The 24,046-nt window shown below is 42.2% G+C and overlaps 1 protein-coding gene across 2 annotated transcripts in view; it reads left to right on the top strand.

The window, feature by feature from the left end:
* LOC129836416 (regulator of G-protein signaling 7-like) overlaps window positions 1–24,045 on the top strand; it is a 53,721-nt gene extending 29,676 nt beyond the window's left edge. For both annotated transcript variants that reach the window (XM_055902538.1, XM_055902539.1), the window contains 15 exons: window positions 4,705–4,755; window positions 7,997–8,103; window positions 8,961–9,012; window positions 9,459–9,523; window positions 9,782–9,858; window positions 10,100–10,181; window positions 15,836–15,910; window positions 16,017–16,115; window positions 16,290–16,351; window positions 16,747–16,857; window positions 17,102–17,227; window positions 18,437–18,623; window positions 18,805–18,894; window positions 22,886–22,922; window positions 23,348–24,045. In XM_055902538.1, coding sequence (XP_055758513.1) covers window positions 4,705–4,755; window positions 7,997–8,103; window positions 8,961–9,012; window positions 9,459–9,523; window positions 9,782–9,858; window positions 10,100–10,181; window positions 15,836–15,910; window positions 16,017–16,115; window positions 16,290–16,351; window positions 16,747–16,857; window positions 17,102–17,227; window positions 18,437–18,623; window positions 18,805–18,894; window positions 22,886–22,906 — 1,205 coding nt within the window. In that variant the 3' untranslated portion in view covers window positions 22,907–22,922; window positions 23,348–24,045. The remainder of the gene's footprint in view (window positions 1–4,704; window positions 4,756–7,996; window positions 8,104–8,960; window positions 9,013–9,458; window positions 9,524–9,781; window positions 9,859–10,099; window positions 10,182–15,835; window positions 15,911–16,016; window positions 16,116–16,289; window positions 16,352–16,746; window positions 16,858–17,101; window positions 17,228–18,436; window positions 18,624–18,804; window positions 18,895–22,885; window positions 22,923–23,347) is intronic.
* The last annotated feature ends 1 nt before the right edge of the window (window position 24,046 follows it).

Raw genomic sequence — 24,046 nt, 5'->3', positions numbered from 1 at the left:
ACCTTATGCAAAAGTGGAGTATGCGTATTCCTTTTGCAGGATAACAACAGATATGGGTTGTCATTATTCGTCTGAGTTGCCATTATTCAGGAAGTCACTATCGACCTTCCCTAGAATACGTATACAAGCAGAACAGTTGATGTAATGTGAGTGGTGATCCTGGAACAGTAAAGTACTCTGGGGCCAAGATGAAGTCCATAGAAAGACTAAATGAACAGCACAGCCACAGGATGAATGGAGGAGCTGTTCTGTTCAGTCTTATTCAGTGCTGCTCAGCATTCAGTAAAAATTAAATGCCCCCTGTTTAGTAGTAGCTGCAGTATAATAGTGTGTTAATTGAGACACGTATACACTCCCCTCCATATTTATTTGGACAGTGAAGCTACAGCTCTACACTCAAGCGTTCGGGATGTAAGATAAAATGTTAGTATGAAGCGACAATACAGAATGTCACCTTTTTATTTAGGGTATTTTCATACATACATACATACATACATACATACATACATACATACATACATACATACATACATACACATCATACATACATACATATGCATCATACATACAGTGCATTCGGAAAGTATTCAGACCCCTTGACTTTTCCCACATTTTGTTACGCTACAGCCTTATTCTAATCAATCTAATCAATCTACACACAACACCCCATAATGACAAAGCGAAAACAGGTTTTTAGAAATTTGGGCAAATATATTAAAAACAGAAAACAGAAATACCTTATTTACATAAGTATTCAGACCCTTTGCTTTGAGACTTGCAATTGAGCTAAGGTGCATCCTGTTTCCATTGATCATCCTTGAGATGCTTCTAAAACTTGATTGGAGTCCACTTGTGGTGAATTCAATTGAATGGACATGATTTGGAAAGGCACCCACCTGTCTATATAAGGTCCCAGTGTTGACAGTGCATGTCAGAGCAAAAACCAAGCCATGAGGTCGAAGAAATTGCCCGTAGAGCTCCGAGACAGGATTGTGTCGAGGCACAGATCTGGGGAAGGGTACCCAAAAATGTCTGCAGCATTGAAGGTCCCAAAGAACACAGTGGCCTGCATCATTCTTAAATGGAAGAAGTTTGGAACCACCAGTACTCTTCCTAAAGCTTGGAAGCTGAGCAATTGGGGGAGAAGGGCTTTGGTCAGGTAGGTGACCAATGGGGATGGTTACTCTGAAAGAGCTCCTCTGTGGAGATGGGAGAAACTTCCAGAAGGACAACCATCTCTGCAGCACTCCACCAATCAGGCCTTTATGGTAGTGGCCAGACGGAAGCTACTCCACAGAAAAAGCAAATGCCAGCCCGCTTGGAGTTTGCCAAAAGGCCCATAAAGTCTCTCAGACCATGAGAAACAAGATTCTCTGACTGATAACACCAAGATTGAACTCTTTGGCCTGAATGCCAAGCGTCACGTCTGGAGGAAACCTGGCACCATCCCTACGGTGAAGCATGGTGGTGGCAGCAGCATGCTGTGGGGATGTTTTTCAGCGGCAGGGAATGGGAGACTAGTCAGGATCAATGGAAAGATGAACAGAGCAAAGTACAGAGACATCCTTTATGAAAACCTGCTCCAGAGCGCTCAGACTAGGGCCAAGGTTCACCTTCCAACAGAATAATGACCCTAAGCACACAGCCAAGACAACGCAGGAATGACTTCGGGAAAAGTCTCTGAATGTCTTTGGCCCAGCCAGAGCCCGGACATGAACCAGATTGAACATTTCTGGAGAGACCTGAAAAAAAGCTGTGCAGTGACATTCCCCATCCAACCTGACAGAGCTTGAGAGGATCTGCAGAGAAGAATGGGAACCCCCCCCCCCCCCCCCCCAAATACAGGTGTGCCAAGCTTGTAGCACCAAGAAGACTTAAGGCTGTAATCGCTGCCAAAGGTGCTTCAACAAAGTACTGAGTAAAGGGTCTGAATACTTATGTAAATGTGATATTTCTTTTCTGATTACATTTTTTTTTTTGCAAAAATGTATAAAAACCTGTTTTTGTTTTGTCATTATGGGTCATTGTGTGTATATTGACGAGGATAAAAAACTATTTAATCAATTTTAGAATAAGGCTGTAACCTAACAAAATGTTGTAAAAGTCAATGGGTCTAAATACTTTCCCGATGGCATACATGCTGTCATAATATTACACTATTTTCAGAATAGCCTTGCAGTGGATTACCTCACACATCTCACTATTTTAACCTCCTAGAAAGTGAGTCATTGCTGAAGGTGTGAATCTTACTGGGTGTATTAATGATGGTAATCCATGATCAATCTTATCTGGATATGCTAATGCTAATTGGCTGTTATCTTACAGTTTTTCTCAATAGGGTACACACATTTTTTTTTAAATGCTATCAATTTTCAAAACAGTGTACTCAAGACATCGAACTTTGTGGCCTTTTTCAAAACAGTAAATGCATTTGATAAACACATTCATCAAAAGAACACAACAGATGCTCTTTTGATGAAAAAAAGATGAACACAAACATTTCTCTTGAGTCTAACCTGACAAAACAGAAAGTAACCCTGTCTTAAAATAAATCCCAGTTGATCAATACATTTTATTTGCAGTCGATGATCACAATTGGACATACAACAATTAAAATGTGCAGAATTATGGGCAAATACTCAAATTTTATGCATAATTCACCAAACAATTTCATACACATCAAATATCATTCATGTTCAAAAAGAAAATGGAAAGTAAGCACATAGTGTACAGGATCCAATTCTCATCACAATACATGTTCATGTATTCAATACATAGGCTGGTCTACTCAGGTTTTTTGACTTTCCATCAGCAAGCAGAAACACAGCGTTAATTCAAACAGTGCTTCCCAAACTGTGGGTCGTGACAGCGTTAGGTGGCAGGGTTAAACGTTTTGTGCATTACAACACAAAAAATGTACATATACACACTTTCAATGTAAACATAAACAACAAAAAAACAAATGTAAAGTATGTAGAAAAGATACTGGAGCTATATATCTTTAAATAATAAGAGAATTGCTGAAATGGTAGTGGCCCGGAGTCAAACCCATGCTGCAGCATTATATGTGGTCTAGTGGCAGCAGCTAAGACTACAAGACCAACATAGGTCACAATATTTTCTCTTCTGATGAAAACAACGTGTTGATATTCTTTGAACAAACACTTTACAGGGAATTCTGTATTCATTGATGACAATTGTATTTCAAGTTTTGCAAAAGTGGTTCTAAGAAATGCAATCCAGGTACAACGCCAAGAAAAGGATCAGACATTCCGAAGATGTATTTAAGCGTTTGATCATTACTGTTCTGCTTTGCGATAGTTTAACCACAGTTTTAAAACAAATGCTTGTACGTGATTGAGACTGCAATCCGCCTATTTTTCTGAAGTTGTGGTAAGACGTGGCGAGTCCTCAGGAGCTCATCTCAGAGACAGTGGAAGAAAGAGACAGGTGTGGAGAGTCACTCCATCTCTTGGTGACCCCGCTGATCCATTTTCTTCACATAACACCTTCTGTCCATCTCTTACACCACACCTAGAGAGGAGAGATGGAGAGAGAGACACAGTGATAATAACTTTCCTATCTAAGCCATGTGAAAACCAGTGGTTGAGCTGGGGTGTGAAGATGGCTTGAGGCCAGATGTTGCACTCAATATTGTGGGCTGTTGAGATTATTTACTTGTAAGATCATTTTTATTTACGTGCACTAATGATGGCTTTAAATCCATTCTAAATATATGGCTCTGATATGTACTAGCCATGTTGTCCTAAGCATTAGTTAGCATTAGGTTCTGCCATGACTGTTCCAGCCACTATCAGGCGTGTAATTTGTATGAATGAGAACAGAGGTAGGTGGTTTCTAATGGCAATAAAAGCATAGTGTGTTGGACTGCCAATTACCCAACCACATGCTAGGAATTTGCATGTAATTAATGGGCCGACTCTGTTGTATTAAAGGGGCAATCTGGAGTTCAAACAGTAACAAAACAAACACAACACCAATGTTTTGCAAACAAATGAGGGAAGGGGCTGGAGAAATGTAACCACTCTTAAATCCATAGATACAGCTTCGGATGCAAGGACTGACCGTCAATACTATCCAAATTATAGTTTTAACTATGTGGTGAGAGTATGCAATGTTTATTTAAAATAACATTGTTTACAAACAATGGAGCAAAACAAGCTTATATTTTGGGTTGTGATGGGGTATGACAGTTGAACTAAGCTTATGAGGCATTTATCTCATATTCTTCAAGAATTAGTGGGTACATATCATTGATCTATAAGTCCACAAATGGATGTAGCAATCCCATTTTGCCCCTTTAATAATGTCTATAGTTTACATCACTGGGCTAAAAGGTGCTTTAATAATGTCTATAGTTTACATCACTGGGCTAAAAGGTGCTTTAATAATGTCTATAGTTTACATCACTGGGCTAAAAGGTGCTTTAATAATGTCTATAGTTTACATCACTGGGCTAAAAGGTGCTTTAATAATATCTATAGTTTACATCACTGGGCTAAAAGGTGCTTTAATAATATCTATAGTTTACATCACTGGGCTAAAAGGTGGTTTAATAATGTCTATAGTTTACATCACTGGGCTAAAATGTGCTTTAATAATGTCTATAGTTTACATCACTGGGCTAAAAGGTGCTGTACAGTATGCTTTGGGTATATTTATGTATGTGGTTTTCCATTCCAGGTTCTGACATTGTACAGTGGATGATCAAAAACCTGAATATTGAAGATCAAGGTAATGCATGCTTATTAGTGTCCTATTATGTCTCCTGTTATGTGACACTAGATATGTGAAACAGTGAATCATTCACAGTTACACTACCGTTCAAAAGTTTGGGGTCACTTAGAAATGTCCTTGTTTTTGAAAGAAAAGCACATTTTTTTGTCTGTCAAATTGATCAGAAATACAGTGTAGACATTGCTAATGTTGTAAATGACTATTGTAGCTGGAAACGGCAGATTTTTAATAGAATATCTACATAAGAGTACAGAGGCCCATTATCAGCAAGATAATAAGTACAGAGGCCCATTATCAGTGTTCCAATGGCAACGTTGTGTTAGCTAATCCAAGTTTATCATTTTAAAAGGCTAATTGATCATTAGAAAACCCTTTTGAAATTATGTTAGCACAGCTTTAAAACTGTTTTCCTGATTAAAGAAACAATAAAACTGTCATTCTTTAGACTAGTTGAGTATTTTGAGCATCAGCATTTGTGGGTTCGATTACAGGCTCGAAATGGCCAAGAGGACAAGCAAGAGCAAGAGGACAAGTAGATTAGAGAGTTTAGTTTGAGAAACAGACGCCTCACAAGTCCTCAACTGGCAGCTTCATTAAATAGTACCCGCAAAACACCAGTCTCCACGTCAACAGGGAAGAGGCGACTCCGGGATGCTGGCCTTCTAGGCCTATTTGTGGGTTTTGTGAAAGCTATGTTGGCGGTGAAAACATGGCATTGTGTGTTTGGCTATTGTGGTGAGCTAATATAAATATATATTGTGTTTTTGCTGTAAAACATTTAAAAAAATCGTAAATGATGGCTGGATTCACAAGATGTTTATCTTTCATTTGCTGTATTCGACTTGTGATTTCATGAAATTATATTATATGATATCCCTGTGGCGCTAGGCTAGGCTATGCTAGTCAGCTTTTTTGATGAGGATGATCCGGGATGGGGGGTCCGTAGAGGTTTTTAACAATGTCTACACTGTATTTCTGATCAATTTGATATTATTTTAATGGACAGAAAATGTGCTTTTCTTTCAAAAACAAGGACATTTCTAAGTGACCCCAAACTTTTGAACGGTATGTGACATATCGAAGACCTTGGGACTATAAGGTTCTATATGTTTAAATCATAGTCCTGAGATACTGAAAATCAAAGTTTTCACATCCCAGATCTCAGAATTGTTTTGTAGGGAATTCTTCTCTCATAACCCATTAAAGTCCTAAAATTGAAGATTTCTGACAGTGTTGTTTTTTTGCTTAAGTGCCATTATTGCTGGCTAGACTAGCCTACACCATACTTAGAGGGAGATGACAAAGATGTGTTCTGATTGGTCCGTCTATATTTGTTCAGACTTGTGATTGGATTGCAGATAGATAGAACCTTAAAGCACCAAGTTAAAAATAAAATCACTTCAAATGTACTTCATAGACATATGAAGAACCATTGAAAGATCAATTATATGTGACTAACATATTTTTGACAAAAACATTGTAGTCCCAAGGTCTCTATACCACCCTTACTCTGGAGAAGTTCCTTTCATGTTGTATTAATTTAACATGTCAATGACTAATTAGAATCATTGTAACATAGTGGAGAACTTTGTTTCTCTAAAACCTCAGTGTACAGTAGCAGGCTTTTCTAAAGCAATAGATTTTTAAGACATGTATATACTGTAGCCTAGTAGACGCCGCCACTTTAGGTCAGGTCACTCAGAGGGAAGCTTTTCAATGGCGGACAAAGGGAGGCAATAGGCATAACACCTATCACTGATTTAGAGGAGAGCTCGTGTGTGTGTGTACATTCTGGTGCATGCGTTGGTGTGGATGGGTCGATTCCCCCGCATTAGTGACACATTTATCACTTTCTAACACAAAGCTGACTCAATAGTACTTCATAAACCACGCATGGACTCTGGAGCACTGGAGAACTCTCAAAAGGACTGTAGCCAGGGTGAAATACCTGCTCCTATGCCTCAGCAGGAAACAGGTTCAGACTGAAAGGGTAGAGCTCTGAGTGAAACCTTTTGATTGCTTGACTTCAAGGGGTTTGATTGAGGAATCTCATTTTACTGTGTCGTCACTGACAAGGTCTCACAAGAGCAGGAAATTGCACTGAAACACAGTTTCAGCTTGAGAGAATCTTGTTGGAGGCCCCAATGGTCCTGTGAGAAAAGTTTACATTTGGTTACAAATGTTATAGAACACAAATGGACGGTACCAATACACCCATAGCCACATACTAGTACAGAAATGACCTCAAATTAATTATAATCTCCAGTCTGCAGGGTATTTAGGAGGAAGTGTACATTTTAATGGCTCAGCCATTTTAAAGACGATTACAGGGCATACGAGTAGAGTCGGGGGTCATAAAGTCAGACAGCTGTACTTTAGCTAGGGAATAACAATTTGAGGATACTCTTCCCAAGCCAGACACTAATTTCTATTCCAGTTTAAGAAATAATATTTTTTATTTTCCTGTTTCATCCTTTTCCCTCTTGAGTTTAGGATATGAATCCGATTAGCCTACGGAGCAGCTGTATACTTCTGGGTATACCACAATTTGTGGTAATAAATGCATGATTTAGGGCTATGTGCTAACAATCCATAAAGTTGTTAAAAGTAAAGAAATATTAACATTGAGTAGACTAAAGTTATTTTGGGTGGGTGAGTGGATTGGTCTTTAAGCCTGTTTGATATCCACTGTGTGTGAAGTTCTAACCAGACATTCATTTAGATGAATGTGCAAATCCACTCTCAGAATGCTTGAATATATGCAATCTGTGTGTACCTTCCCTACAGAAGACTATCTGGCTCTTTCTGTAATTATTATATCTCTACAGTGTGTTGCTGTTTCGCTTCAAAACATTGCATCTAACATGCAGACTAACAATCTCACACAAGCACAACATGCATAAACACACACATCCACATGCAAATACACTTGAAGGGCACTCACATTTATCAGTAAACATGTCTTTAAACATGAATGAGTGATAATTTATTGATGCATAGCTGAGTCTTACATACATTCTAGATACAGAGAAATAGTGATAAAAATAGAATGTGTTTAATTTTACATTAGGAGAGGTGACAAGTGTATGGCATATGAGGTAAACATCCCCATCGGTACTATACTGACCTCATTTACCATACCCCGGTGAAGGGGGGAAGTGAGGTGTGTCAAAGGGGACAGTGGGAATATTAGGTGTGTTGTGGTGGGAAATTATAGGATTTTATTTGTGTTGTCCAGTGGAGGCCCTTCACCTGGGGACCCTGATGGCTGCCCACGGCTACTTCTTCCCCATTTCAGACCATGTACTCACACTGAAAGACGATGGCACTTTCTACAGGTTTCAGGTACAGTGAATTCATAGGCTGCATAGCTCTTATGTGTACTATAATGTACTCCTACTGTCTACCATATCTGATCCAATCCATATCAGACCACACATGGAGGACTAGGATTCATATGTCTTTATTGAGCGCTTATCCACAGGCACTTATGGGCTTTATATTTTACACCTAATCCAGTTATATTGCTGGATGTTTTACTGAGGCAACTAAAGTGCCTCGCTCTAGAGAAATAACAGGGATTTTAAGTCAGGTGTCTCTGTTCTTAGATCAGTTATTAGATCAAGGTGCCTCAGTTCTTAGATCAGTTATTAGATCCAGGTTTCTCAGTTATTTGATCAGTTCTTAGCTCAAGGTGTCTCAGTTCTCATATCAGTTCTTAGATCAAGGTGTATCAGTTCTTAGATCAGTTCTTAGATCAAGGTGTCTCAGTTCTTAGATCAGTTATTAGATCAAAGTGTCTCAGTTCTTAGATCAGTTATTAGATCCAGGTGTCTCAGTTCTTAGATCAGTTATCAGATCAAGGTGTCTCAGTTCTTAGATCAGTTATCAGATCAAGGTGTCTCAGTTCTTAGTTCAGTTCTTAGATCAAGGTGTCTCAGTTCTTAGATCAGTTATTAGATCAAGGTGTCTCAGTTAGGTCAATTAGATCAAGGTGTCTCAGTTCTTAGATCAGTTATTAGATCCAGTTTTCTCAGTTATTAGATCAAGGTGTCTCAGTTCTTAGATCAGTTATTAGATCCAGTTTTCTCAGTTCTTAGATCAAGGTGTCTCAGTTCTTAGATCAGTTCTTAGATCAAGGTGTCTCAGTTCTTTAGCTGCCTTGTCCCTCACTATTTCCTCCTCACAATCGTTGTCCCCAGACCCCCTACTTCTGGCCGTCAAACTGCTGGGAACCAGAGAATACAGACTATGGTAAGTGTGTCTTAGCAGTAGTGAATAGTTTTACACGATGGAAGTCTGTACAGAGCATTGAATGTAACCATCAACATGATAATATCAAAATGTATTTTATTTGTGTAGCATCTGACATGCAGTACATTGTGGCCCAAATGGCTTTGCAGAAGCAATTGTTCAATTCAATGTGTGAATATATGTATTTGTTTGTAAGTTGCGACAACCCCTCCAGCCGTATAGATATCCGTTTGCATCCTCAAAGCAGCGATGGATGTTGTTAAGACCATTTTACATGCCACATGGTACTCTGGTTATGGAATGACATCAATGTTGTGGCGTAGACTGCAGCTGATGCAGAAAGGGTTTGGCAAAGTAAAAATATTATCTGTAAAACAGCATCTGGTCAACAGTAGTTTTCTCTGTTTTCTGATTGATTTGTTCTTCCTCTGTGTTCTGTGCCCCAGCCGTTTACCTCTGCAAAAGAACAATGCAAAACAAAGCTCGTCTGGAGCTGGCAGACTACGAGGCAGTAGGTCTTCTCTCTTCATTGTCATTGTCTCTGTAGTGTGTTAGCACTAGCATCCTTAACATTGATATCAGCCTGTATATTCATCTCTTTAGGATGTTATCAGTGTTAAGGATGCTAGTGCTATCAGCCTATATCTTCAAAGTGAAAACCTTTTGTTCTGTTGCTATTATTGTGATATTATATCATGTCATGAGATAAGACAAATCATTATTTGGCTAGATTTACAGTTTGGATTTTTTATGGTTATTGTTGTTTCAGGAGAGCTTAGCGAGGCTACAGAGAGCATTTGCCAGAAAATGGGAGTTCATATTTATGCAAGCAGAAGCACAAGCAAAGTAAGTTTCCAAATGAAACAAATCTACTATGTGTTGATGAGTGTTAAGTTGATCACCACACTCCTACTCATTATAACGGATGTGCCATCATCTCTTAACTACCATTTCTCAGCAGTTTCCTAATAACACCACATTTTAGGCAGGGGAAGTGTCAAAGAAAAAACATGAATATTACACCAAATATGGTTTTGTGAAAAGACCTAAAAAGTAATTGCTTGTACTGTGTATCCTTTGTCCTCAGAGTTGACAAGAAAAGAGATAAGATTGAGAGGAAAATTCTCGATAGTCAAGAAAGAGCGTTTTGGGATGTGCACAGACCAGTGGTGAGTTTATTGAGCTTTTAAAATCTCATGCTACAAGAGTTACACTATCTCCATAACATAAAACCTAGCTACAAGGTTTGGCCAAATCTTCCTCTGGAGAATACAGCTAACTGGAGCCTAACATGCTGACCAAACCGGACGCGCGCGTGCGTCTGTGTCACGGATCCCTCCGGAACTTTCATTAGGCACACTTGTCCCCTGTTCCCACTGATTATATCACGCCCTGACCTTAGAGAGCATTTTTATTTCTCTATTTGGTCAGGTCAGGGTGTGATTAGGGTGGGCATTCTAGTTTTTCGTTTTCTATGTTGGCCTGGTATGGTTCCCAATCAGAGGCAGCTGTCTATCGTAGTCTCTGATTGGGGATCATATTTAGGCAGCCTTTTCCCACCTGTTGTTTGTGGGATCTTGTTTTTGTGTAGTGCCTGTTAGCCCTGCATTTGCTTCACGTTTCGTTTCTGTATGTATTTTGTTTTGGTGATTTTCATTTATTAAAATATTATGTGGAAATCTACGCACGCTGCGCCTTGGTCCAATTATTCAAACGATCGTGGCAGATTAGTACTTGTATAAGTGTGCCCTTTGGATTCCATTGGGCTGTCGATTATTGTTACAATGTCCGTTGGTGCATGTGAGTACCTGTGCTGTGTATTTTGGCTTTCGTGCCATTGTGGATTGTGCAGATGATTACGGGTCTCGTCCCGTGTGTTAATCATTGTGCGCATGTGTTATTTATTCGAGGTACTCCTCGCTCTTTTATGTTGGGTTTCTACCCTGTGTTTTGTGTTTGTTTGGTCTTCGTCCCTGTACCTTTACATGGCACGTGTAATTTGGGCCTTAATAAAAACCCATATTACGCATTCCTGCGTCTGTCTCCCGATCCTTCATGCCAACGTGACAGTCCGCCATCGCGTGCACATTGATTTTGTTCACCCACATCAGGACATCAAAACAAACTCGAAACCAATTATATTAATTTGGGGACAGGTCAAAAAGCATGAATCATTTATGGCAATTTAGCTAGCTGGCTTGCCGTTGCTAGCTAATTTGTCCTGGGATATAAACATTGGTTTGTTATTTTAACTGAAATGCACAAGTTCCACTACTCCGACAATTAAACCACACATAAAACAGTAAACCGAATTCATTTCTCCTCATCTCTCCTCCTTCCTTCAGGCTTCTTTTTCTTCTTTGGACTTTATATGACAGTTGGCAACCAATTTTATGGTGCATTACTACAACCGACTGGAGTGCGGACCACAGTTAATCTTTCAATCACCCACGTGGGTATATGCTCCTAAAAACCAATGAGGAGATGGGAGAGGCCGGACTTGCAGCGCGTTGATCGTCACAAATAGAACTAATTTCTATTTTAGCACCTGGCCATGCAGACGCTCGCTGACACGACGTGAGCGGTGTGGTCAGCATGTAAGGGATTGATTCAATCTGTATCACTTAACTGCAACGCAATAGCGCGATTGAAATGTTAAGTTAATTTCCGATTGAGTGGAGATATGTAGCATTTACCGTGATTGCAGTCTCCACGAATGCAGAACATTGCCTTTAAATTTCAATCGCGCTATAGCGCTGAACTTCCGCAATACGGATTGAATCGATACCCTAACTTAGTATTTCTGTTTGTGGATATTGTTGTGTATTGTCATGCATACCATGCTCAGAAATATCCATTGTCAAAAACCTACGTTGATCTTATCTTAGAAATTCAAAATACATGGCATAGATGTAAGGGCTGTCTCTCTCCTCATCCTCGGACGAGGAGAGGAGAGAAGGATCATCAGACCAAAATGCAGCTTTCGGGAAATAAGCCATCTTTTTATTTACAACGACGATGGCAACACGAAAAACAAAACACTTTCAAATATACAAAACAAGAAAACGACGTTGACGAAACCTGAACATAAACTTACATAACTAAACGTAAACTCACGGACAGGAAACAGACGACATCAAAATAAACGAACAGCCAAACAGTCCCGTATGGTACATACATTCGACGACACAGGAGACAATCACCCACAAACAAACAGTGAGAACACCCTACCTAAATATGACTCTTAATTAGAGGAGAACGCAAAACACCTGCCTCTAATTAAGAGCCATACCAGGCAACCAAAACCAACATAGAAACAGATAACAGACTGCCCACCCAAAACACACGCCCTGACCATAAATACATACAAAAACAACATAAAACAGGTCAGGACCGTTACAGAACCCCCCCCTCAAGGTGCGAACGCCGGGCGCACCAGCACAAAGTCCAGGGGAGGGTCCGGGTGGGCAGTTGACCACGGTGGTGGCTCAGGCTCTGGACGCTGTCCCCACACCACCATAGTCACTCCCCGCTTCTGTCTTCCCCTCCCAATGACCACCCTAAAACTAACATCCCCTAAATGAACGGCCAGCACCGGGACAAGGGGCAGCACCGGGACAAGGGGCAGCACCGGGACAAGGGGCAGCACCGGGACAAGGGGCAGCACCGGGACAAGGGGCAGCACCGGGACAAGGGGCAGCACCGGGACAAGGGGCAGCACCGGGACAAGGGGCAGCACCGGGACAAGGGGCAGCACCGGGACAAGGGGCAGCACCGGGACAAGGGGCAGCACCGGGACAAGGGGCAGGTCCCGGCTGATATACTCAGGCAAATCCTGACTGAACGGCTCTCGACGCTCATGGCTGGCTGACGGCTCTCGACGCTCATGGCTGGCTGACGGCTCTCGACGCTCATGGCTGGCTGACGGCTCTCGACGCTCATGGCTGGCTGACGGCTCTCGACGCTCATGGCTGGCTGACGGCTCTCGACGCTCATGGCTGGCTGACTGCTCTCGACGCTCATGGCTGGCTGACGGCTCTCGACGCTCATGGCAGGCTGACGGCTCTCGACGCTCATGGCAGGCTGACGGCTCTGGCTGCTCATGGCTCGCTGGCGGCTCTGGCAGATCCTGTCTGGTTGGCGGCTCTGGCAGATCCTGTCTGGTTGGCGGCTCTGGCAGATCCTGTCTGGTTGGCGGCTCTGGCAGATCCTGTCTGGTTGGCGGCTCTGGCAGATCCTGTCTGGTTGGCGGCTCTGGCAGATCCTGTCTGGTTGGCGGCTCTAGCGGCTCCTGTCTGGCGTGCGGCTCTAGCGGCTCCTGTCTGGCAGACGGGCGGCTCTGTAGGCTCATGGCAGACGGGCGGCTTAGCAGGCTCATGGCAGACGGGCGGCTTTGCAGGCTCATTGCAGACGGGCGGCTTTGCAGGCTCATTGCAGACGGATGGCTCAGATGGCGCTGGGGAGACGGATGGCTCAGATGGCGCTGGGGAGACGGATGGCTCAGATGGCGCTGGGGAGACGGATGGCTCTGGCCGGATACGGCGCACTGTAGACCTGGTGCGTGGTGCCGGAACTGGAGGCACCGGGCTAAGGATAAGCACCTTCCTACTAGTGCGGGGAGCAGGGACAGGGCACACTGTACTCTCAAAGCCCACTCTATACCTGATGCGAGGTACCGGCACTGGTGACACCGGGCTGAGGACAAGCACATCAGGATTAGTAGGGGGAGAAGATACAGTGTGTACAGGGCTCTGGAGACGCACAGGAGGCTTTGTGCGTGGTGCCGGAACTGGAGGCACCGAACTGGATACACGCACTACAGAGAGAGTGCGTGGAGGAGGAACTGGGCTCAGGAGACGCACTGGTAGCCTAGTGCGTAGTATAGGCACTGTAGGTACTAGGCTGGGGCGGGGAGGTGGCGCCGGAAATACCGGACCGTGGAGGCGTACTGGCACTCTTGAGCATTGAGCCTGCCCAACCTTACCTGGTTGAATGCTCCCGGTCGCCCGACCAGTGCGGGGAGGTGGAATAACCCGCACCGGCCTATGTAGGCGAACCGGGGAAACCATGCGTAAGGCAGGTGCCATGTATGCCGGCCCGAGGAGACGCACTGGAGACCAGACGCGTTGAGCCGGCCTCATGACACCTGGCTCAATACCCAATCTAGCCCTGCCAGTGCGGGGAGGTGGAATAACCCGCACTGACCTATGCACTCGTACAGGAGACACCGTGCGCTCTACTGCGTAACACGGCGCCTGCCCGTACTCCCGCTCTCCACGGTAAGCCTGGGAAGTGGGCGCAGGTCTCCTACCTGCCCTTGGCCCACTACCTCTTAGCCCCCCCCCAAGAAATTTTTGGGTGTTACTTACGGGCTTTTTGGGCTTCCGTGCCAGACGCGTTCCCTCATAATCTCCGGTAGCCTCTGCTCTCCTCAGTGCCTCCAGCTGTTCCCATGGGAGGCGATCCCTACCAGCCAGGATCTCCTCCCATGTGTAGACACCTTTTCCGTCCAATATATCGTCCCATGTCCATTGCTCCTTCTTCTCCTGTCCCTTACTCCGTTGAGTTTTCCCTTGCCGCTTGGTCCTAGCGTGGTGGGTGATTCTGTAAGGGCTGTCTCTCTCCTCATCCTCGGACGAGGAGAGGAGAGAAGGATCATCAGACCAAAATGCATCTTTCGGGAAATAAGACATCTTTTTATTTACAACGACGATGGCAACACGAAAAACAAAACACTTTCAAATATACAAAACAAGAAAACGACGTTGACGAAACCTGAACATAAACTTACATAACTAAACGTAAACTCACGGACAGGAAACAGACGACATCAAAATAAACGAACAGCCAAACAGTCCCGTATGGTACATACATTCGACGACACAGGAGACAATCACCCACAAACAAACAGTGAGAACACCCTACCTAAATATGACTCTTAATTAGAGGAGAACGCAAAACACCTGCCTCTAATTAAGAGCCATACCAGGCAACCAAAACCAACATAGAAACAGATAACATAGACTGCCCACCCAAAACACACGCCCTGACCATAAACACATACAAAAACAACATAAAACAGGTCAGGACCGTTACAATAGATTTGTTTTTATTCAATGATTTTTGTAAATGTTAAAGAACTTAACCTGTGCTTTCTTCAGTCTACGAAGCAATTTATTTCTCTATTCAATGTGAATAATGTTCAATGTGAATAATGTTTAATATGAATAATGTGAGGGGTTTGGATAATCGTACAACTTTTTGCTTGGTAAAGGCAGAGCTTTTTGTCTTTCTTCTTTGCCTGCCGTATTATCAAAATGTTATTATTGTACCGTCAATTCCTAAAAAATGATGTATTCACCTGCAGCTCTCCAGGGGTCTTTATGACCTCATCATCCATTCAGACACACTTCCTTCTTAGTAATATCTTCCACTAGGGAATGGAGCCGCTTCCCTGGAAAAATCCAGCTCCATGAGCTTAATTGGAAAATAACAGGATCAATTCATGCATGCTTGGAACATTATAATCAGGTTCCTTTCTGATTTCACAGCAGCCTCGTCAAACCAATTAGCCACCGTGGTCCTGGAGGATACCTTAATTGTGCCCCTGGTTTGATCATGCAGGACGCACAGACAATATGTTTTACATTAATATTTTACTAGATCATGTTTGACTGAGTGTGTAGCAAAGTGCAATAGAAGAAGCTGGTTTTCTGGGTTCCCTAAACAGTCCTACCTGAGCTGCTCGGGAATCAATAGGAAGAAGCAGAGAATGCTCCCTGAAGGGCTTGTTTTTCTTCTGTTCATTTCTGTTGCTCTCCAGCCCGGATGTGTAAACACAACAGAAGTTGACATAAAGAAGTCCTCCAGAATGAAAAATCCCCAAAAGACAAGAAAGGTGACTTTTTCTATAAATCCATTAATTCTGAATAACAGGTCAACTGAAACACTGTTATTTTAAAATATGTGATTTTGGGTGGGTTCTGATTGTCTCTCTGTCTCAGTCAGTATATGGGCCTCAGAATGATGTGCGAACCCACAGCCCCACCCACACCCCTGCCCCAGAGGCCAAGCCAGCCACAGAGGAGCAGCTACAGGACCAGGTAATGTAGAAGCTGCTGGACTTCCAGGGTAGGTTCTCTTGCATTGCAAAATGTATGTTTGGAAAGAAACTGTTCTTTCCAAATGTACATTTAAGATGGCAACACTGTTACTGTCTTGTCAGTTCGACCAGTTTCCAGAAATTCACAAAATAATGTTTCCCCATGTTGTTCCAGATCAATTATTGGGGAGGGCAATTAGACAGACATCGACTGAAAATGTCCAAAGTGGCTGAGAGGTGAGCGAAGTTCTCCGTCTCTTCATTCCCCCCCCCCATTAATCCCTTCATGAACTCTCTAAAACTTAATGTCGCCAGCAATTAAGAGCTTAGACAACCTTGAAAAGTGTTTAGCCCAAACAATACCTGCTGTGTATCATCAGCACTAAGGCTAATTGTCATTTCTTGTGCTGTCATGTAACACTGAACAGAGATTCCCATTCTCAGCTGCCTGGGTTACTCACCATTGTGTTAAAGCAAAGATACTGCATCACTTCCTGCTATCTTCGAAGATCAAATACTGTGTAGCATTGATGTTAGTCATATCCTGAGTTCCCCAGGCCGCACGATACATTGTCACGTTTTCTGTAGACTCTACCTGCCTGAACTGAAGAGTAAGGTGTCTTTCTTCACAGTTTGTTGGCCTATACAGAGCAGTATGTGGAATATGACCCCTTCATCACGTCGACCGACCCCTCCAACCCCTGGATCTCAGATGACACTGCAGTATGGGAGCTGGAGGCTAGGTGTGTCTTTTTCAAGTTTATTATTAAATCTCTGTGGTTATTCTGTGTTGATTTACACTGGTACAAGTAGTAAGTGGTACCAGTAAATGATTTGTTAGTTGCTCTGGATCAGACCATCTCCTGAGGGATGTCAGGTTGTAATAAAAGTATTTGCAGCTGTGTAGTGTGGACTGTGTACTGTTAACTGTTCACTGAGGTTTCCCTCTGTACACTGTGATGTCTGACTGCGTGAGTCTCTCCCTAGTAAGGAGCCAGGTCAGCAGAGGGTGAAGAGGTGGGCGTTCGGCATCAACGAGGTTCTCAAGGATCAGGTGGGGAGGGAGCAGTTCCTCAAGTTCCTGGAGTCTGAGTTCAGCTCAGAGAACCTGAGGTAGGGGATACAGTACACACACACACACACACACACACACACACACACACACACACACACACACACACACACACACACACACACACACACATTTAACGCACGTACACCCCCACATGCACACACTCTCACTTCTTTTCTCTCACACACAATCATAACCTATCCTTGCACTTCATTCACGCTTCCTGTACTTCCTCTTCTGGTACTTGTCTGAACTGTTTTGCCCAGAGCTAATCTTCAGGTCAATCTGGTAATGTAACTAAGTGAGTGTTGTTATTATCTAACAAAGTCAGAGGTGGAATTTAACACCTAATTGGTCACATTAATTACCCTAAAATTAGATGTGATGTTATCACCATTAGAGGACATAACTGAGCACTGAATTTATATTTCAGACAAATATTTTCAGACAAAACCTTTGCAGTACATATACAGAAATTCCTATAAGAAACCATGTTGGGAAATGGCTTATCCTGGACAAGACATGCACAAGCATTCACACGTACAATATGTTGCTTGTCCTATATTAGCCTAAAGAGTGATAGAGAAAGACAAACATAGAGGGGTTCAAGTGATCATGTTTATAGTTAAAGGGAAAATACACTCAAAATTATATTTTGGTATTTTTTAATTTGTCCACTGTTGATACAGTCCCAAAATGTTTTGAATGTCTATCAAGACACAAGGCGAGACCCAGATACAGGAGGCAGATGGTTGGAGTCTTACAATGCTTATTAATCCAAAAAGGGGTAGGCAAGAGAATGGTTGTGGACAGGCAAAAGGTCAAAACCAGTTCAGAGTCCAATAGGTACTGAAGGGCAGGCAGATTCAAGGTCAGGGCAGGCAGGATGATCAGGCAGGCGGGAAAGTAGTCCAGAGTCAGGCAGTGGTCAAAACCAGGAAGACTAGCAAAAGAGAATAGAAAAGGAAAACTCTTGGTTGACTTGACTAAACATACAAGACGAACTGGCACAGAGAAACAGGAAACACAGGGATAAATACACTGGGGAAAATAAGCGACACCTGGAGGGGGTGGAGACAATCACAGAACAGGTGAAACAGATCAGTGCGTGACAATGTCAGCAGTCAAGTTTTCAAGATACTGGACTTTCAAGAAGCAAAGTGTCACCGGCCACATCATGATGATGATGATGATGATGATGATGCCAAATACAACTGTGTTATTCCCTGCCCCCATATTGTGTCCTGCAGGTTCTGGCTAGCGGTCCAGGAGGTAAAGAAGAGGCCCATCCGGGAGGTCCCGACCCGGGTTCAGGAAATCTGGCAGGAGTTCCTGGCCTCTGGAGCTCCCAGTGCCATCAACGTTGACTCAAAGAGCTATGACAAGACCACCCAGAACGTTAAGGACCCTGGACGCTATGCCTTTGAGGACGCACAGGTAACACTGTCGTAATATGTTAGTGAACTGTAGGGTAATTATAGGCAGGTTACTGACTTATGCCTGTAGTGTGTTTGGGATATCAGCTGGATAAGCTACTGTACTGTTGAGTACATTTGTGTCCACAGACAGTTACAACGTGACCATCACTGTGGTTGAAACATTTCCTTGTGGTTGACAGGATCACATCTTCAAGCTGATGAAGAGTGACTCCTACAGCCGCTTCATCCGTTCCAGTGCCTACCAGGAGTTGCTACAGGCCAAGAAAAAGGTAAGGTCTTCAAAGAATAAACATGTCTGTGTACACTGCTGTTCTCTGACCTGCCTGCCTAGGACCTGGAACAATGACATTGGTGCCTCCAGCAGTGAAGGAATAACTACTGCAGCAGCATTTTCACATGCAAAGAAAATGCCTCATAAGGTGTCTGAACTGTAACGATGGTTGTGATAATGGGGTAATTAAGCAATAAGGCCTGAGGGGGTGTGGTATATGGCCAATATACCATGGCTAAGGGCTGTTCTTAAGCACGACACAACGCGGAGTGCCTGGATACACTCCTTTGCCGTGGTATATTGGCCATATACCACAAACCCCCGAGGTGCCTTATTGCTATTATAAACTGGTTCCCAACGTAATTAGAGCAGTTAAAGTAAATGTTTTGTCTTACCCTTGCTATACGGTCTGATATACCAGGGCTATCAGCCAATCAGCATTCAGGGCTCGAACCAGCCAGTTTATAATTAACATGATAGTTCATTCATGATTTTCTATGATTTGGCTTATGTTTTGTGTTATGTCACGTATCACTGTATAATTCTCATCATAATCACATCAGCATATCCTTATCTTCGCTATTCTTTTTCAAAGGGCCTCTCCTCACAGTTTAGTTTGTTTCCCATTACTTCACGTTTTGGTTTCAGCTCTGTCCTTCTTTTCTGGCTTTCCCTTTCTTTTTCGTCTTTTTTTTTGTTAAGTATGGAGGCATTCAGGACCGCAGAACTTCATTTGAGAAATTCACTCGAAATGTGGTAAGAGGACATGGGTTTTTCTGGTCAACCAACGGGCCTGTTCAGATAAAGCGTATCCACTGCTTTATCACTCTCTCCTTCCCTCCCTCACCTCCCCTGGACACGGGCATGGTGACGTTTCATGACCATCTTTTTCAGGGCCTTGTCAACATATACTGTGCCTCTCCTTTCCTTCCTTTTTGACTTTTATGTTGCAGTTATAGCACCAAGTAAGCTTTTCTAAGACTTTGTTAAAGGAATTATTGTGTTTCATTTGAGAAATTAGCCTATACAGTGTCTTCAGAAAGTTTTCATACCCCTTGATTTATTCCACATTTCGTTGTGTTACAGCCTGAATTGTTGCAAACAGGATGCATGTTTTGGAATATTTTTATTCTGTTCTGTCAATTAGGTAAGTATTGTAGATAACTACAATGTTGTCTCCTATCGCAGCCATTAAACTCTGTAACTGTTTTAAAGTCACCATTGGTGAAATCCCTGAGTGGTTTCCTTTCTCTCCGGCAACTGAGTTAGGAAGGACGCCTGTATCTTTACAGTGACTGGGTGTCTTGAGACACCATTAATAACTTCACCACGCTCAAAGGGATATTCAATGTCTGCTTTTTTTTTTTTTTTACCCATCTACCAATAGGTGCCCTTTTCCGAGAGGCATTGAAAAACCTCCCTGGTCTTCCTGGTCTGTGGTTGAATCTGTGTTTGAATTTCACTGCTCGACTGAGGGAGCTTACAGATAATTGTATGTGTGGGGAACAGAGATGAGGTAGTCATTCAAAAAATAATGTTAAACACTATTATTGCACACAGAGTGAGTCAATGCAACTTATTATGTGACTTGATAGGGACATTTTTACTCCAGAATTTATTTAGGTTTGCCATAGCAAAGGGGTTGACTACTTATTGACTCAAGACATTTCAGTTTTTGGTTTTTAATTAATTTGTAAACATTTCTAAAAACATAATTCCATTTTGACATTATGGGGTATTGTGTGTAGTCCAGTGACAAAAAATCTCCATCTAATCCATTTTAAATGCAGGCTGTAACACAACAAAATGTGGGAAAAAATCAATGGGTGTGAATACTTTCTGAAAGGCACTGTATATTTCATGATTAACTGATTAATCAGACGTTAAATAATAAACAAATATTTATTCAACAATGGTAGTTAGACATTCATCATTCCATTTCAAGACTTAGATGCAATAGGAGCACAAGTATATCTGGATATAACCTACACATATTGGTTTATTATTCTTGTGAAATCATGTTTTTGTGTAGTTTGATACACAATGTTGCATTTGTTAACTCCTCTGAAATTTAAGGCTGGATTTAATCTGTATCGCAGAAGATCCGCGTTAAAATGTAAAGGTAATTTCCTTGAGCCCACATACAGTTGAAGTCGGAAGTTTACATACACCTCAGCCAAATACATTTAAACGTTTTTCACAATTCCTGACATTTAATCCTAGTACAAATTCCCTGTTTTAGGTCAGTTAGGCTCACTACTTTATTTTAAGAATGTGAAATGTCAGAATAATAGCAGAGAGAATGATTTATTTCAGCTTTTATTTCTTTAATCACATTCCTAGTGGGTCAGAAGTTTACATCCACTTGGTAGCATTGCCTTTAAATTGTTTAACTTGGGTCAAACGTTTTGGGTAGCCTTCCACAAGCTTCCCACAATAAGTTGGGTGAATTTTGGCCCATTCCTCCTGACAGAGCTGGTGTAACTGAGTTAGGTTTGTAGGCCTCTTTGCTCGCACACGCTTTTTCAGTTCTGCCCACAAATTTTCTATAGGATTGAGGTCAGGGCTTTGTGATGGCCACTCTAATACCTTGACTTTGTTGTCCTAAAGCCATTTTGCCACAACTTTGGAAGTATGCTTGGGGTTATTGTCCATTTGGAAGACCCATTTGCGACCATGATTTAACTTCCTGACTGAGGTCTTGAGATGTTGCTTCAATATATCCACATCCTTTTTCACCCTCATGATGCCATCTATTTTGTGATGTGCACCAATCCCTCCTGCAGCAAAGCACCCCCACAACATAATGATGCCACCCCCGTGCTTCCCGGTTGGGATAGTGTTCCTCAGCTTGCAAGCCTCCCCCTTTTTCCTCCAAACATAACAATGGTCATTATGGCCAAACAGTTCTATATTTGTTTCATCAGACCAGAGGACATTTCTCCAAAAAGTACGATCTTTGTCCCCATGTGCAGTTGCAAACCTGGCTTTGGCTTTTTTATGGCGGTTTTGGAGCAGTGGCTTCTTCCTTGCTGAGCGGCCTTACATGTTATGTCAATATAGGACTCGTTTTACTGTGGATATAGATACTATTGTACCCGTTTCCTCCAGCATCTTCACAAGGTCCTTTGCTGTTGTTCGGGGATTGATTTGCACTTTTCGCACCAAAGTACGCTCATCTCTAGGAGACAGAACGCATCTCCATCCTAAGCGGTATGCCGGCTGCTTGGGCTCATGGTGTTTATACTTGCGTACTATTGTTTGTACAGATGAACGTGGTACCTTCAGGCATTTGGAAATTGCTCCCAAGGATGAACCAGACTTGCGGAGGTCTGCAATTTTTTTTCTGAAGTCTTGGCTGATTTCTTTTGATTTTTGAAGGTAGGCCTTGAAATACATCCACAGGTACAGGTCTCCAATTGACTCAAATGATGTCAATTAGCCTAACATAAGCTTCTAAAGCCATAACATTATTTTCTGGAATTTTCCAAGCTGTTTAAAGGCACAGTCAACTTAGTGTATGTAAACTTCTGACCCACTGGAATTGTGATACAGTGAATTAAAAGTGAAATAATCTGTCTGTAAATAATTGTTGGAAAAATTACTTGTGTCATGTACAAAGTAGATGTCCTAACCGATTTGCCAAAACTATAGTTTGTTAACAAGACATTTGTTGAGTGGTTGAAAAACAAGTTTTAATGACTCCACCCTAGGTGTATGTTAACCTCCGACTTCAGCTGTATGCAGCGTTTACTATGAATGCAGTCTCCGCGAACGTGGGAACATTGCCTTTAAATTTCAATAAAGCTCTAACGTGGATCGTCCGTGATGCTTCTGCAATGCAGATTGAATCCAGCTTTTAGAGGAGTCAGCTGAGCTGTTAGAGGACAGAGGCATGTGACCTCTCCTGCATGTCTCACATTTTGGTCCCTGAAACCAACCTGCCAAAATGTCCTCCCTCATTCTGTGTTCTCTCCTTGTCCCCACAGAAAAGTAAGAACTTGTTTTGAAGGATTTTACATCCAGGTAATAATTTCAAAACTCAGTGCAGAGTGTTACAGTAAATTGCATGTGGTTGCTCATCTCACTGACTTTCATCCTCTCTGTGTTCTCCCTCACATTTTTGCATGGAGACAGCTCTTTTGACAGCTCTTGATGTAAACTGTATTCAATGAGTGAACTTTACTCAGATGAAGGAACCTACAGCATGTCTGACATACAGTATAACACAATAACACAGTATGATGAAAAATCATGTTGTACACTTGATGCCCATAGGATGTCAGTATAATCCAGACATTACGCACTTTCATACCAGGTAGAACTCTCACTCTGCACAGACATTTCCACACGCTAGATTACAGGAGGATATTAGAGTGGATATTAGATTACAGTAGACAATTGATCTTATTCTCCTTCTTTCTCTTTCTCCATCCCTCTTCTTCTCCCAGGGGAAATCCCTTACATCAAAGAGGCTGACCAACCTTGTGCCATCATGCTAAAATACAGCCACTCTGCAATATAGAGGAGGACCATTTCTACGTCATTTCTACGTCATTTCTACGTCATTTCTACGTCATCGCCATCTGCTTTCCACTCAGACGATGAGCTGGGCAGTACATCAGATGTTGCATGTCCAAGAAGAAGGCTTGTTATTTCTTTTACCTGATCTATATCTACTATTGGCGAGGACATTCATTTTGGGACAGGTAGGCATTTTAGGACAGACATTGAGACTGGATAATGCCTTTACAGAAAGTCAGTGTCCAGTTACTTCCACCATATCTGATGGACACGCGTGTTCCTCTCCAGCTGAGCTAATGATGTCAGAGAGAAACGACAGCTTAACAGTAAAATCTAATCAAAATATTATTATTATACAGTTCACGATCTGTAATCACACCTACTTTTGTCACGCTAAGGGAAGTGTTGTGCAGTATGCATATATATAAATTATTATGTTTATTTTGCATTGCTTTTATTGCACTACAGTAATTAGCACAGTTTTCATTACATGTGTAAAGTCTCATTCAAGCTGCTGTCTTTTGTCTTCTGTAGAACGCACTTCTTTGTTACTCTCTCCTGCATTTATTTTTATACCATATTTAAAGACACTTAAAAATGTATTAAAGTTGTCCCTTTATCTGTTT

This window comes from Salvelinus fontinalis, chromosome 37, assembly GCF_029448725.1.
Source record: "Salvelinus fontinalis isolate EN_2023a chromosome 37, ASM2944872v1, whole genome shotgun sequence".
NCBI classification, from domain to species: Eukaryota; Metazoa; Chordata; class Actinopteri; order Salmoniformes; family Salmonidae; genus Salvelinus; species Salvelinus fontinalis.
The sequence above is the reverse complement of the archived record's forward strand: the minus strand, read 5'-3'. Positions and strand labels throughout refer to the sequence as shown.